The sequence below is a fragment of the Anas platyrhynchos genome, chromosome 9 (assembly GCF_047663525.1).
Source record: "Anas platyrhynchos isolate ZD024472 breed Pekin duck chromosome 9, IASCAAS_PekinDuck_T2T, whole genome shotgun sequence".
NCBI classification, from domain to species: Eukaryota; Metazoa; Chordata; class Aves; order Anseriformes; family Anatidae; genus Anas; species Anas platyrhynchos.
Window position 1 is genome coordinate 9,853,188 of NC_092595.1, and position 12,721 is coordinate 9,865,908.

The 12,721-nt window shown below is 45.9% G+C and overlaps 1 protein-coding gene across 3 annotated transcripts in view; it reads right to left on the reverse strand.

Moving 5' to 3' along the window:
• DIS3L2 (DIS3 like 3'-5' exoribonuclease 2) overlaps window positions 1-12,721 on the reverse strand; it is a 188,083-nt gene that overhangs the window by 162,436 nt on the left and 12,926 nt on the right. For 2 of the 3 annotated variants that reach the window (XM_027464181.3, XM_027464182.3), the window contains 2 exons: window positions 5,361-5,519; window positions 4,922-5,064 (listed from right to left, as the gene is read on the reverse strand). In XM_027464181.3, coding sequence (XP_027319982.3) covers window positions 4,922-5,064; window positions 5,361-5,519 — 302 coding nt within the window. Of the gene's footprint in view, window positions 1-4,921; window positions 5,065-5,360; window positions 5,520-6,091; window positions 6,313-12,721 lie in introns of all 3 variants that reach the window. The other variant, XM_013102318.5, reaches the window with a different exon arrangement.

Genomic DNA, 12,721 nt, shown 5'->3' on the forward strand with positions numbered 1-12,721 from the left:
CTTGCAGTCAGGCCCATCCAAGAGAAAGGAAGAGCCAAACAAGGAGCCACAAGCTACACAAGTGTGATTCCCATCCCAAGAGGGTCCTGGGAGCTGAGATTCAGGTGGCTGCAGTTAAAACTGATGGTATTTAATTCTTATGGAAATACAGCTTTGTTAACTAGATAGCTGCCTTAATGCAGGTGTTTGCTTTGTGATGAAAAGTTAAAACTTTCTCCATCTGTGTATTTGAAATAACACCAGCCAATTTGTTGTATGAGCAGATTCCATCCATTTGTGCTTCTGAGTTAAGCAATCATAGGAACCTCTCCCAGGATTTTTTTTTTTTTTATTCTGGGAAACACTCAGACAACAGGAAAATAAAACTGATTACATGTGAAAGTTTTGCTGCCTTGAAAAGGAATTTGCAGATTTAGGAAGATTTTCATTGTTTTTATTTACTTAAGTTTGGTTTTAAGTTTGGTTAAATTGTTTTTGTTTGCTTAAGTTTGCTTAAGTTTTAATGCTAGCACTGTATATTCTATATCCTTTAGGCACTATTTGAGTACTTTGCTGTGATGTTTTAATTTTTGCCTTATGTAACTAATACTAATGGGCACAGTAGCCACATGGCAAGCACAACCCAGAACAAGAAACAAACAAACAAACAAACAAAAAGAACACATTAGGAGCAACCATGGGGATACTTTATGCCTCGTGATACTTTACAAAAATCTCCCCATGGTCTTTTCCCCCATTATTTCCCACAATCAGCTATCAAAACCAACACACTCTTAGTAACAGAAGCTGCTACGGAGAGAAAGGAGAAAATGAACACGGGTGGTTGCTCTGCTTGACAGTGAGTCAAATAATTCCCATCGCCAGCATCTACCCAACAGCACAAAGCAGATGAGGGGATATCTTGTGTTACTCTGGAGAACCCAGCTGAATAGTTTGGGACAGCTGTCAATCAGCCAGGTGCAAATGCCCACTATGCCCGTGAAAAATCACATTTTGTGCCCATGGCCCAGAAGGCACCAAAGGAGCTACATGAACACGGACGCCCAGCTCAGGCAAACACACACAAAAATGTGTTACCGTGCTTACAGCCTAGTGGGTTTCTCTGTATTTTATATGCACCACTGCCTAATTATGATCAGCATTAGAATTCTTACGTCATGTAGCATTAAAATACTTCAGCTCTTTCCTTTAAGCAAGGAACTCCCAAAATTTATCTTAGAAAGCAGATGGGCCCTATTATCTGTGCCTATGAAAATCCTATTTACAATGTTGTACATTTCACGCTGTGATATCATATCTGGAACCAGTCACTCTCCCCATCTGTAACGAACAACTGTTCTCATATGTGTATTCGGGGGTGAGGATCTGGCTGCAGAGTCTCATGATGTCACACTAATGTTATATTATTTTACAATAGCTCACGAATAATAGCTGCTATATTTATCAGTGTTTTTATGTCAGTAGGGCCTTTGTTTTGAAAAGGAAGAAAAAGGTTTGGAGGAAGGTTTCTAAAACACTTTCTGATGATTCCAGTCAGCTTCACAAAGAGTTGCCAAAAAAAAGTTTCTAACCTCAACTTTCTCCAGCAAGATACAAAAAGGTCATGATTTCTCAAGTTCCTCTGCTAGAACCAGGACAGGCAATACTCAGACTAAGCTTCAAGCATCTCAAATCAAGCAGATTGTAAGAGGTATTGTAACACACGTGCTTCAAATGTTTTTTGTGTGTCAAACAAAAAAAAAAAGTCAGGGTTCAAGTACCTGCCTGCTACCAAGGCCAACGTGGAAAAAATAACCCACAAAAATCAGGGAAACCCCAGCATCCGTACGCACAAAGGAACAGCTCTCCAAGAAAAAAAACATCCTCTTGATGGCAACACAGCCCAAGAGCCTCTGCATGGTGCGCACTCACTCCGCCTGACCCCAGCAGCCCGGCAGGGAGGGTCTGGGAGACACTGGAGGCGTGGAGCAGACATGAGGTTCTGGCTGGCGCATCGCAAGATGATCACGGTCCTTTGGGTCAACGTTCCTTAATGCACAACCTGACTTCATCTGTTGTGCACAGCCAACACCATCCGCTTACGTAACTACGCAGAAGTTATTCAATCTTGTTTGCCTTCAGAGCAGCCTCTGTGATTGCAATTAGCCTGATACGCTTGGTGTTTGCTCACTGCAGACAGCTTTATGGGCAGGGAAGTGGGAAGTCCAGGCACTCCTAAGCACCTGTGCTCAGATCCCCTTATCTTGTGGAAGGACACTTCTGCACATGTCCGTTGATTAAATGAATTCACGAATCCCGCAGGGCACAATTCTCCGTGCAACTTACTGAAAACTGAATTATGTCAGATACGGTACCAGAAGTCATTAAGACTATTACTATTGACAGACGTCGGTGCCCATAAAGATACACTTCTGTTCTTCCTTATTTAGGACTGCTTTATCTTCATGGCACTTGTGTTTCATCTAAGAGATCTCCCATATCTGCCAGTAGTTTGTGCTTTCAGGCACATTTAGCTGCACTGCTCCATTGCCAGGGCACAGCAGCAACCTCAGAGCTCACAGTAGGGCCTCTCCTCTCTAAGACACCTCTGATGTTCTCACACCAGCCAGACCCACTGTTTCCAGGATGTTCCAGGGGACTCCCTCGCTCAGAGTGGTGCTTCTGACTGGCTAGCACTCAAACTTGCTCAGGACCATCATATTCAGGCCAGTAGGTTTTGTTTCTTCTGCAGGTTCTCGTGGAGCATTTTTGCAGGCTACCATGCCAGATGAATGCCCTGCATTTGGGGATTAATGCAACAGGCATTTATTGACTGTCTCTTGCCACTGTACAGAGCAGCGCTGAATATTTGTCCATTCACTAAAAATACTTTCAAGATCTCACATATCCTCTTCAGAGTGGCAGTGATGAATGGTCTTGATGAGATGATGAGGATGAATGAGTAAAAAATGAGAGATACTGAGCTGGGATGCCCATGATGTGACACTCAGCCCTGAATGATTACATACAAATCGTAGAGCTTCAGCTGTTTCCCTGAGACATGGAACTGGGTGAAAGGAAAACAGCTACAGCCTAAGAAAGTACATATGACTCTTAGAGTCACACAGCACATGACCTGGAGTAGACACCGCTCAATTCCAAGAATTGGGGATTCTTTTGCCAGATAACATGCAGTCACAGATCTCATGGGACTTAGTACCCCGCTGGGATTCTCAGGTGCTAGCCATAGTCTGATGTGCCTCATCTGCAGCTGCAGTCGACCTCCCCAGCAGTCTGCACACTCTTATTTGCACTTAATGCTGTCAGGCTGCATTACCAAACAGGTACCAAAAGCACTCCTGATGGTAAAGCAAAACCTTTAGTCGTTGCTATATGCCACTGCAGCCATCTCAAATCAAATGAGAGGAAGTCCCAGCTCAAGGTTGCCATTTCTTCCCTCACCATTTGCTTCCCAGTGTGGATGCCCACGAGATTCTTTAAAAAGGCACTGACCTGGGACCTGGGCAGCCCAGAGGGGCACACTGATAATTAGCAGGGATATGCTGTGTAGTCATTTTTCTGAAAGCTAAGAGTTGATCAGATTGGTCTTCAGGAGGGAATTAGGCTATCTTAAACGTGGAATCCTCCAAACACAACAAAAATCACACCATTATATTATTATGCAAGAATTACTATACAATTATAATAAGAAACCAAACAAAAAGGTAGGTAATGCCATTTGCAGCTCTGAAAATATCAACCTCACCAGCATTACAACACAAATTAAATGTCAGTGCACCAGTGGGTGTTTGGGTAAATGATGCCTCAGCATGAGTGTCTGTCATGCCCTCGCTGACTTCCACCTGCCTTTTCCCCAGCCAATCTGACCTCACTGGGGTGCAGGGTGTGTCTTGAGCATTACATCATGATGAAGACTATTACAGCTGCTGTTGTAGGAGACTCCTCTTCTCCTGCACCTCAGTGAACCTCGGTCCTGCCTGCTTTTATGCAAAACTCTTGTGGGTAAGCTGGATCACAGAAATGGCAGGTCCAATCCCACATTTTGCTGCCTACTTATGGCTTCAGTTGTGCTGCTCCAAATGGAAGCAACAAGTCCAATCTTTGATGGGCACAGAATCTGAAAAATGGGAACTTGCTAGCTGTTCAAGGCAAATAACCAAAAGGAAACAGGCAACTGATTTTCTAATAGTGATGTGCTCTTCTGCTCCATCTACTATCTGTGCCTCACTTCAGTAACCATGCTGTCATCAGAGGTTGGGGCAGCCCTATGACCTTAATGGAGCACATAGAAAATTATGCCCATTTGATATTAATTTAGGCGGCTGTATCATAGTTTATAACCCTTTACCGTAATGCTGTTGTAAGTACAGCCCCACGAGACCTCAGGGACCACAGCATTACCTGCGTATCTCCCTTTTTTTGTGGGAGGGAGACTTCTGGGAAGATTTGGTAGAAACAGATTGACAAAAGAAGAGTACATCTGGAAGAAAAGGCATCTGCACCTCACTGTCAAGGACTAATTAATGACTTTGTGGGGAATTTCAGCAAGAAGTATCTTGCTAAGGCTATTCATTTTCACTTACACTGACAAAGACAGAGGCTGCGAGCATCTGCTATGTTTTTGATTGTCATTGGTAAAAGTAACAGTCTCCACAACAACCACTACTGTGGCTAGCAGCTCACCCCTGCAATTCATTGAGACTGTGGATCCAGAAATTTACAGAATATCTGCAATCAAATCAAAAACTGTACTGCAGCTGGTTGTAAAAAGGTTCACCCCATTTCTAGAACCTCCAGAGAAAGCAGGTAAAAGCGGTGTATCAATTCCCTGTCATGCAATTAGCCGGCATTCACTTCCAACAATTGCCTGTGATTTCCACAGACTTATCACATGAGCATGGTCATTCTATGTTCTAGGCACCTGAATTAGCTCTCCCCTTTTCAGTCCCGCTGAAACATCCTCCTTTGACATGTAGGCTTCAAATATACTCTTCTTCCTCCCTCGGGTGGGTTTATTTCGATTCTTTCTATCGCTTGATGTCGGGGCAGCAGCATAGGATCCTCCTGCAAACAGAAATTCATAAGAGTTATCTTGTCCTTCAAACTTATCTACATATCTTAACAGCAGCTGTACAAGGGCTCTGTACTCAAGCTTGAACTTTTGCAAAGGGTTTGCCTAGAAATACTGGCACCCGACTTCAGAGCACTGAAAATCCTGGAATGATCATATTTTACAAATAATTAAGCCTTTTACAGCTCATTTTAGAGTTAAGAGCATTCATCCCAGCCCATCTTTTAATAGCGCTTAGCACATGCTTCAAGGCAGCTTATTCCTGAAGCATGTACGCACTCTTTAATACCTCTGGGAGTTCCCAGTTGTCTAGGATTTATTCTGCTGTCTGAATTGCTCATTGTTTCTGTCTGCGATTCAGAGAGTTGTCTCTTCCTATCGAAGTTCTGTGGAGCTCTTGCAGATTCAGAGTTGTTTCTGGTCCTTGCAAACCCTCTCTTTTCTGCACCTGAAATCAAACAAAAGTTTGAAATAACAGAGGACAGAGGGAAGAAGCCCACTGCCAACTCACGGTCCTCGTGAACCTCGTGGTCTGCAGTGCTTCAGTACAAGTCACAATTGTGAGTCATGCTCTTTATCCAAAAGAAACGATGTCTTCATTAGCTCATTTGTAATCTGTTGGCTCTTCGTGCCTCTTAATCCACCACCAACTTTAGCATAAACGAATCTCTGGAAATTACGATATTCAAGTTGGATACAACCCTTCCAAAATCCTGGGAAATTCATTAGAGCGTATAAAATGTGAAATTGTTAAACTGTTTCCAAAGCCCCTGCCTCCACCCCATTAAGCCCCCAAATAGTGAGAAAATATAACTTCCCTGCAACTTGCATTTAAAATTACGTAGTTCAGGGAAAAAGGAGAAAAAAAAAATCACAACAACCCACCCTGTACTAATTAACTTTCGAGCTACCAGAGGCAACATTGCACACGATGACACCGCAAAGAAACGCCAGGGCTCCGAATGCCCAGCCTGCTCAGAACAGGCCACGATCGTATGAAAATATTCTGCAAAGACTCACCCCTTCCTTCCCTGCCATCACCTCAGACCCTTCCCTACAGCCAGGAGAGCAAGCAGCAGCTTCCAAAGCGTATGCCAACGCTGTTCCACGGATCAGCACATTGGAATGCAACCCAGCGCCGTGCAGCTGCCCTCTTGGCCCTCCACCTGGATACTGAACATGTCATCACAGCTTTGCCTTCCAGCCCCTCCTGGCTACGCTCCCTGGGTCCAAGCTTGTACCTGCAAGTCAGAAAACGTGCAATGCCAACTTATTTGCTAAGGGGCTAGCCAAGTTACAAGGCAATTTATTTTAATTTCTTTTTTTTTTTAAACGCACAATACCCTTCACAAACTAAACCAGAAATCGCTTTATGGAATTAAGCTGAAGCAGCGGGAAAAAAGGGTAAACAAAACACTACTTCAGCAGAGAGCTTTAAATATACAGCACAATAAGAGAAATCTGCTACTTCACCAGGTCACAGACAAAGCAACTTCCACATACAACAACGGGGAAATCAGCAGGAGGAGGGAGGGATCCTCCTAACTCAAGAGAGACCAAGACAAGAAGCGGGACAGCGTGAGGTGCTGGCTCAGGCCAGCCCAGCAAAATGATCAAATGCCACAGCAGGAGCTTCAAATGGGATGCTGAAATAAAGAGGGAACCTATGTGCTGAGTAAGGATAAGGATAAGGGCAGCGTAGCCTGGTCTCTGTACATGATCAGCCGCTGCACACTCCCTGCATGTGCTCTCACAGAGATGAGGGAGGCCGCAGCTGTGACAGGACAGGAACACAACTGCAGATTTAGGCTTCAACGGGTGCCCAAGAGGCGATGCTACCTGTGCAGACCCCGTTACACGGAACTAAAACCATTTGATTTGCAAACGCCTGATTTGCAACTGCCCTAAGGGTCAAGGGATTAGGTTGAATAACAGAAACTTAAAATAAAAGCACAGGCCAGAGGGATCTGAGGAGAAGAGCATTTGAATTGGCAACACTGCTGGCTCTGGAGAAGCTTTTCAGAGACATTTTGATGAAGGAACCTCACCTAAATAGCGCAAAGAGAACAGGAAGCAGGATCTTAGGCAAACTCTGAAAAAAGCAAGGCCCTAGACCCACCGAGGTCACGCAGCATGCCCCAGTGGAGGTCCTTAAAACTAGGTGAGGCAGATGTCTGTCAGAGCCCATCTGAAAGAGCGTTTTTTTTCCTTGAGGTTGGAGGCTACACGAGCCCTCAAGGTCCTCTCCAGCCCTTGTTTCTATGACAGCGAGTCGCCAAAAATACTATTACGAATTAGAGAACTTGGGGTAAAGAGAAGGCTAAGAGAAAGGAGCTGGAGAAAAAAACAAGAGAATTAAAATGCAGGAAAAACAGTATCTGGTAAGTTTGCAAGTGAGCTGAGAGCCAGAGGTGGCCTGCCGAGCAGAGCTGCCCCAGCACTTGCCAGGGCTGTCACTTCCCAAAATCCTGGGCCACTGCTGCCACACGCGATGCACCACAGCAAGACACGGAGCAGCTCCTCTCCGTGCCAAGGGGACACACCAGACCAGAGGAGACACCAGAGGCACTCGCACACTCCCAACGCTCAGCCTTGGGTTTGCTCTTCAGCAGTCTTCTCCATTCACTCAGGCTTGGACACGAATCCAGAGAAAAAATGTGCTCCAACGACCAAGTTGTGCTTCAACGGAGCTGGCTTGCAAGCCGGCTCACACGCAGCCACTTTGGATAAATATCTGACCGCGTTGGCCTCGACATTTAGAGCTAAACAAAACCAGCCCTGTTACAAAGCCACAGACAACTGTCACAATTAGCACTCAACTGGAACGCCTCTGATTCCCCACCAGTGTCACTGCTCGTGTTTCTCCTTTTAAAGGGGAAAGGAAACCACAGGTTGCCATCTGTTTCAACCCGACTCAGTATTTCCCTCTTTTATACACCTGTCCCTTCACTCTGCAACTTAGAAATATTTCTCACCATGAGCTTTCCTGCTGCCCAGCATTAATATTCTGATGGACAACCAGGCATCATCCTACAATGCAAAACGTAACTGGACAAAACTCGATAGATAGTGTGGGGTACATTGAGAATATCCTTTCTGAAATTACTGCAGGGATGGAATTGGTGCAACTCTATTCCAGCAGCAGGTGTGGCAGGATGCCTGCTTTTTCTGCCTTGTGACAGTTGTGTGATTTGTAAGATGAAGTTTAGGATAAGGAGATGTCACATGAAGCAGTAGTGCATTCTAGACATTAAATATTCGATGGCTTAAAAAATAAGGAAACAAATACCATACTTTTTTTTTTTTTAAACTTCAGTAGAAGTGAGACTGAAGTGGAGAGCCTGGGAGCTGGGGGTGGTTGATAGATCCCAACTGGGGTGGTGAAGCACCAAACTGTGCACGTGCAGAACCACTCAAAGCTGGACTGCAGAGCATGAGTGCACACAATGCTAACCCAAAACACGAATGCCCCCACAGCACAGCAAATACAAGGTGGTCGGGTACGAACTTCTGGCTGCACGGATGGCACAGAGCTGCTCTGGGGCTGCAGTCCCCAGGACTTCTAGAGGCGTGATGCTGCCAGCAGGAATTGCCAGGAGTTACAATTTGAGGGAAGGGGACTGACTGTTTCCTACCTCAAGTCCTCTTGGGGGGAGATTTTAGCTGTGACAGCCTAGATACCGGGCACGGAGGCTCCCTACAAAGGGTGGCAGAGGAGCACCTAAGGAGAAGGCAGCAGTTCCACACGCACAGCAAGGAAACACCAAAATCTAGCCCAGAGGGAGCACTCTGGGAAACAAACAGCTCCCACCTTCACGGCAGGAGAGGCACAAGAAGTGCGTGGCTTGAAGACTGGCCCACAACCAGTGACTCCCTTTTACTCTGATGCAGGCACCACAAGAGGAGCAGAAGGGATGGAGCCGGAGGCTGGCTCCAGCTGGGACCCGGTGCCCAAGGACCCGGTGCCCAAGCCCCACTCATCACACCTTCACTTCAGCGCAGCGACATTGTGCAACAGAGCTTTTTGATCTTTCAGCCTATCTATTCATCTCATCTTGGGGAAAAAACTGCACACGGCAGCTTCCCAGAATGATCTGATCAGCCTTACAGGAAAAGAGGCGGTTAGATGGTTCAGTTTAGCTTATTTCGACATAATTCCGGCAAAATCGCTCTATAGCTTAGGTTTAGGAAATTACTGCATTTAATTTCAGATCTATATTAGTCAGTTGATCAACTAGATGGTCAACTAAATCAACTGATATGTTCAACTAAACGTGAACTTAGCAAGGCCAGGGAGTCTTTAATTATTATACTAAAATTTGCATATTACTTCCTATAAGAAACAACCAAGATCCTAAATTTGATTTGCCAAAACGAAAACGTTTCCAATTGCCCATAACATGTGGCAAGCTGTTCGACTACTGCCAACAGAGATGGAAAGTGTTTCTTACTGAATTCTCATTAGCACATGCATGACTCCTCGGATGCAGCTCAGCCAGGACCCAGCATCAACTGGTTTTACCTGAAAACCCAAGGTAAATCCCAACATAGTCACCTCTGTATGGCAATGCCGTTCCTGTCAACGGGCATCTACTTTCACTCGCCATTTTTACCTCCTGTTGCATGTCCAGCTGTCCCCAACCCAGCTCTCCTGGCAAGGACAGGAGCACCTCATAGTGCCGAAACGTTGGTGTTAGCTGGAAACTGCCCCATGGGTTCAGGGGTCCCACCCCACCGACAGCCACCTCAGTGTGTCCCTTCTTTTTAAGAAAAAAGACGTGGTGTTGAAGGGAACTATATCCCCCATTATTATGAACTTTTTCAGCACTAAATACTTCTGCCTACTACTTACGTTATCACCCAGGACTGGGCATCAACGCTCCTGCTGACTCTGCCATCGCTAAGGGGATTTTCCATTGCTCCCCGGTGTTAGATCATGATCTGCATGTGCAAAGGAATCTTTCAAATACCATCGCTTATCCAGTCAGTATGAGCATGAAAAGAAGCAGAAGCGTAGCCCAGAACTGATAACATGCAATAGAACAATCTGTTATCAGTTAATGAGATGCTCTCAACACATGGTTACTAAATATTTGTCCGTGTTCCTCCAATGGTTCGCTTCAGAGCTGACACGTTGGGATGACTTAAGCCAATTTCCTTCAAACCTTCCAAGAGGTTCCCTGACATTTAATTCTTCAAGAGAGCCCAGCTATGCAGTTACTAAGCCACTGGAAGGATACACCCATGAGCCAGAAGGCACGGCACGGAGGCTACCCGTGGTGACCCAGCATTGCCCACCCCAAAACTCAGGGATTAACCCACTAAAGGCAAAGAGAATTACTCCAACGCCAGCCCCTGCCTAGCCCTGTGCTCCCATCTCAGCCCAGTTAAGCTAAACAAAGCATGTTCCTTCCCATCCCCAGTAGGGACCCCAGGAATAGAGTCCAGCCACGCCACAACCCCAGGCACCAGCTCACAAACTGCCAAGTGCAAGCTGGCCCCTGGGCTGCTGGCAGAGCTTGCAAACCAAGTTTTAGAAGCCAAATGCTGTCTTTTAGCAAACGAATGCTTTCTGCTACCCGCCAAGAAGTCCTGCCCGCAACTTTATTTCACTATGGAAGCTGATGGGTATCCAGGCACATTAACAATCCCAGAATGAAAGTTCAGCCTACAGAAACCCTGCTTGGTTTTGAAGACATCTAGGGACCCAAAAATCCCAGATCCCAGTGTTGATGCAGCTGTACCATGCAACTACTCATTTCTTTCTCCAAAATCAAACAAATTGTACCAGCAAAAGCATATTTTGTCGGTACAAAGTGCCTTAACATCGGGGAGGTTTTGCTAGGATCCCCACATCTTCCCCTTTCCTAGGTGTAAACAGGCAACGTAAAAGCTATTTGATATATTCTGCTGCTCAACGGGGCCTCCGAAAGAGCTCCCTCTCAACATTCAAAAGCTGGAACACATTTGTTAAATTGTTTTTAGCTTCTAATGCACTAGCAACATCCAGTACGTGCCATTTCATAGAATTGACTAACTCATACCCCAGGCACTTCAATGACCACTACAACATCCAGGAGCAGATGACCTCACACGGGCAAAAACAACAAACACCAGCAGAGAGATCTCAAACACGAGCTATGACAATAAAAACACTGGTCGCAGACAGGTCACAAGCAACCAGCTATTTATGTTTTCAAAAACATTTTGTGGATTTAAGAGATTAAATGTCCCGCGAATGGTAACAGCCAAGTACTTTTTTGTTCTGTTTCGTTTTAGAAGGAAAAACACAAAGACAGCTGTCGGTGTAGCTGTTCAGAGAAAGCCTTCTGTACCAGGAAGAAAAAGGATACTCCTTGGACGGCATCTCGAGCAAAATGCCATGCGAGTGGCCCAGCAACACAAACAGGACCAAAATCCACCCACCACGCTCCCCGTGAGCTCAGCTCCTCTCCAGCCCGTGCTCGGGATCGGAGGGAGCTCAGCTCCCTGAGAGCCTCGAACCACAGCCACCTCGATGCATTTACAGCAACAAGTTAAATAAAGCCGATGGTTCAAGGTTCAAGATGAAAGACAAAGCAATAGGGAGAAAGGAGGATGTCATGGGAAAGAATTCATTCAAGATTTAGGAGTGGAAAGGCTTGGAGATACGGTATCAGTTCGGTGAGGTTCCTTTGCAGCAAAGACCTTCTGGAGATAAGCCTGCTAGGCAGTAAGTCAAATGTTCAATCTGTGGGCTAAGAGAAAGGCTGAGAGCACGTTCTCCTTACCACAAGCAAATAAAGATCTCTGATGAAGCAAACCCAAATAATCCCGAACTGATGGTTCTGCAACACTCCCGTGCTGCACTGCAATCCAAAAAAATCCAGGACTGCGCCACAGAGCTGGAAGGAGATCCTACAACACGACCACGGGTCCTCCTAAAGTGGTGAGGATGTAGGAGATTTGATGTTATCTTCATTTAAAAGTAGGTAAATTTCCAGGAAAGGGGGTATCGTGGCAGAAGAGGACGGTGACACGGCAGCACTATAGGGATTTGGGCAGATGGCGGATTGCATAATTAAGTTTAAAGTTAATTAAACAGTCATTCAAAGAAGAGAAACAATGCAGCCCTACATTTACATGCGTGGGCTCGGCCAAAATGCAAATCATATGCAAATGTCCTGAACCGAGGGGATGATGTATTGAAATTCGGCTGCCAGGCCTCGCTCCCATGCCCACCAGTTTGCACTAATTGACCCATTACGACGGGCCACTGGGGCCCAGCCACGGCGTAAATTCGAGCTTCCCAGAGTCTAGACAAATCAAAACAAAGCGAGAAGACAGCCCGTGCTCAACCTCTGAAACATGATTTCAGAAGCAATTCAAAGCAAACCAGTTCCTGCAGCAGCAGCCCAACTGGTCACCAGTAAGAGAAGCCCCAGCCGTGCTGGCCAGCAGCTCACCCACCAGCACGACCGTGCTAACGCGCCGGGATGTGGTCCAACCATCGGCCATCTGCACACCCGGGAACAAAGCTGGAGCGTGCTCTCGTCCTGCCTCCCTGGAAAGGGTGATTCTCCCAATATTTTCGGCAGGAAGTCTGCCAAAATCCGCACAGAAGGGTGGAAGGAAAAAGCACAAAAGGAATCCTGGCCCCGTGGGGTCAAA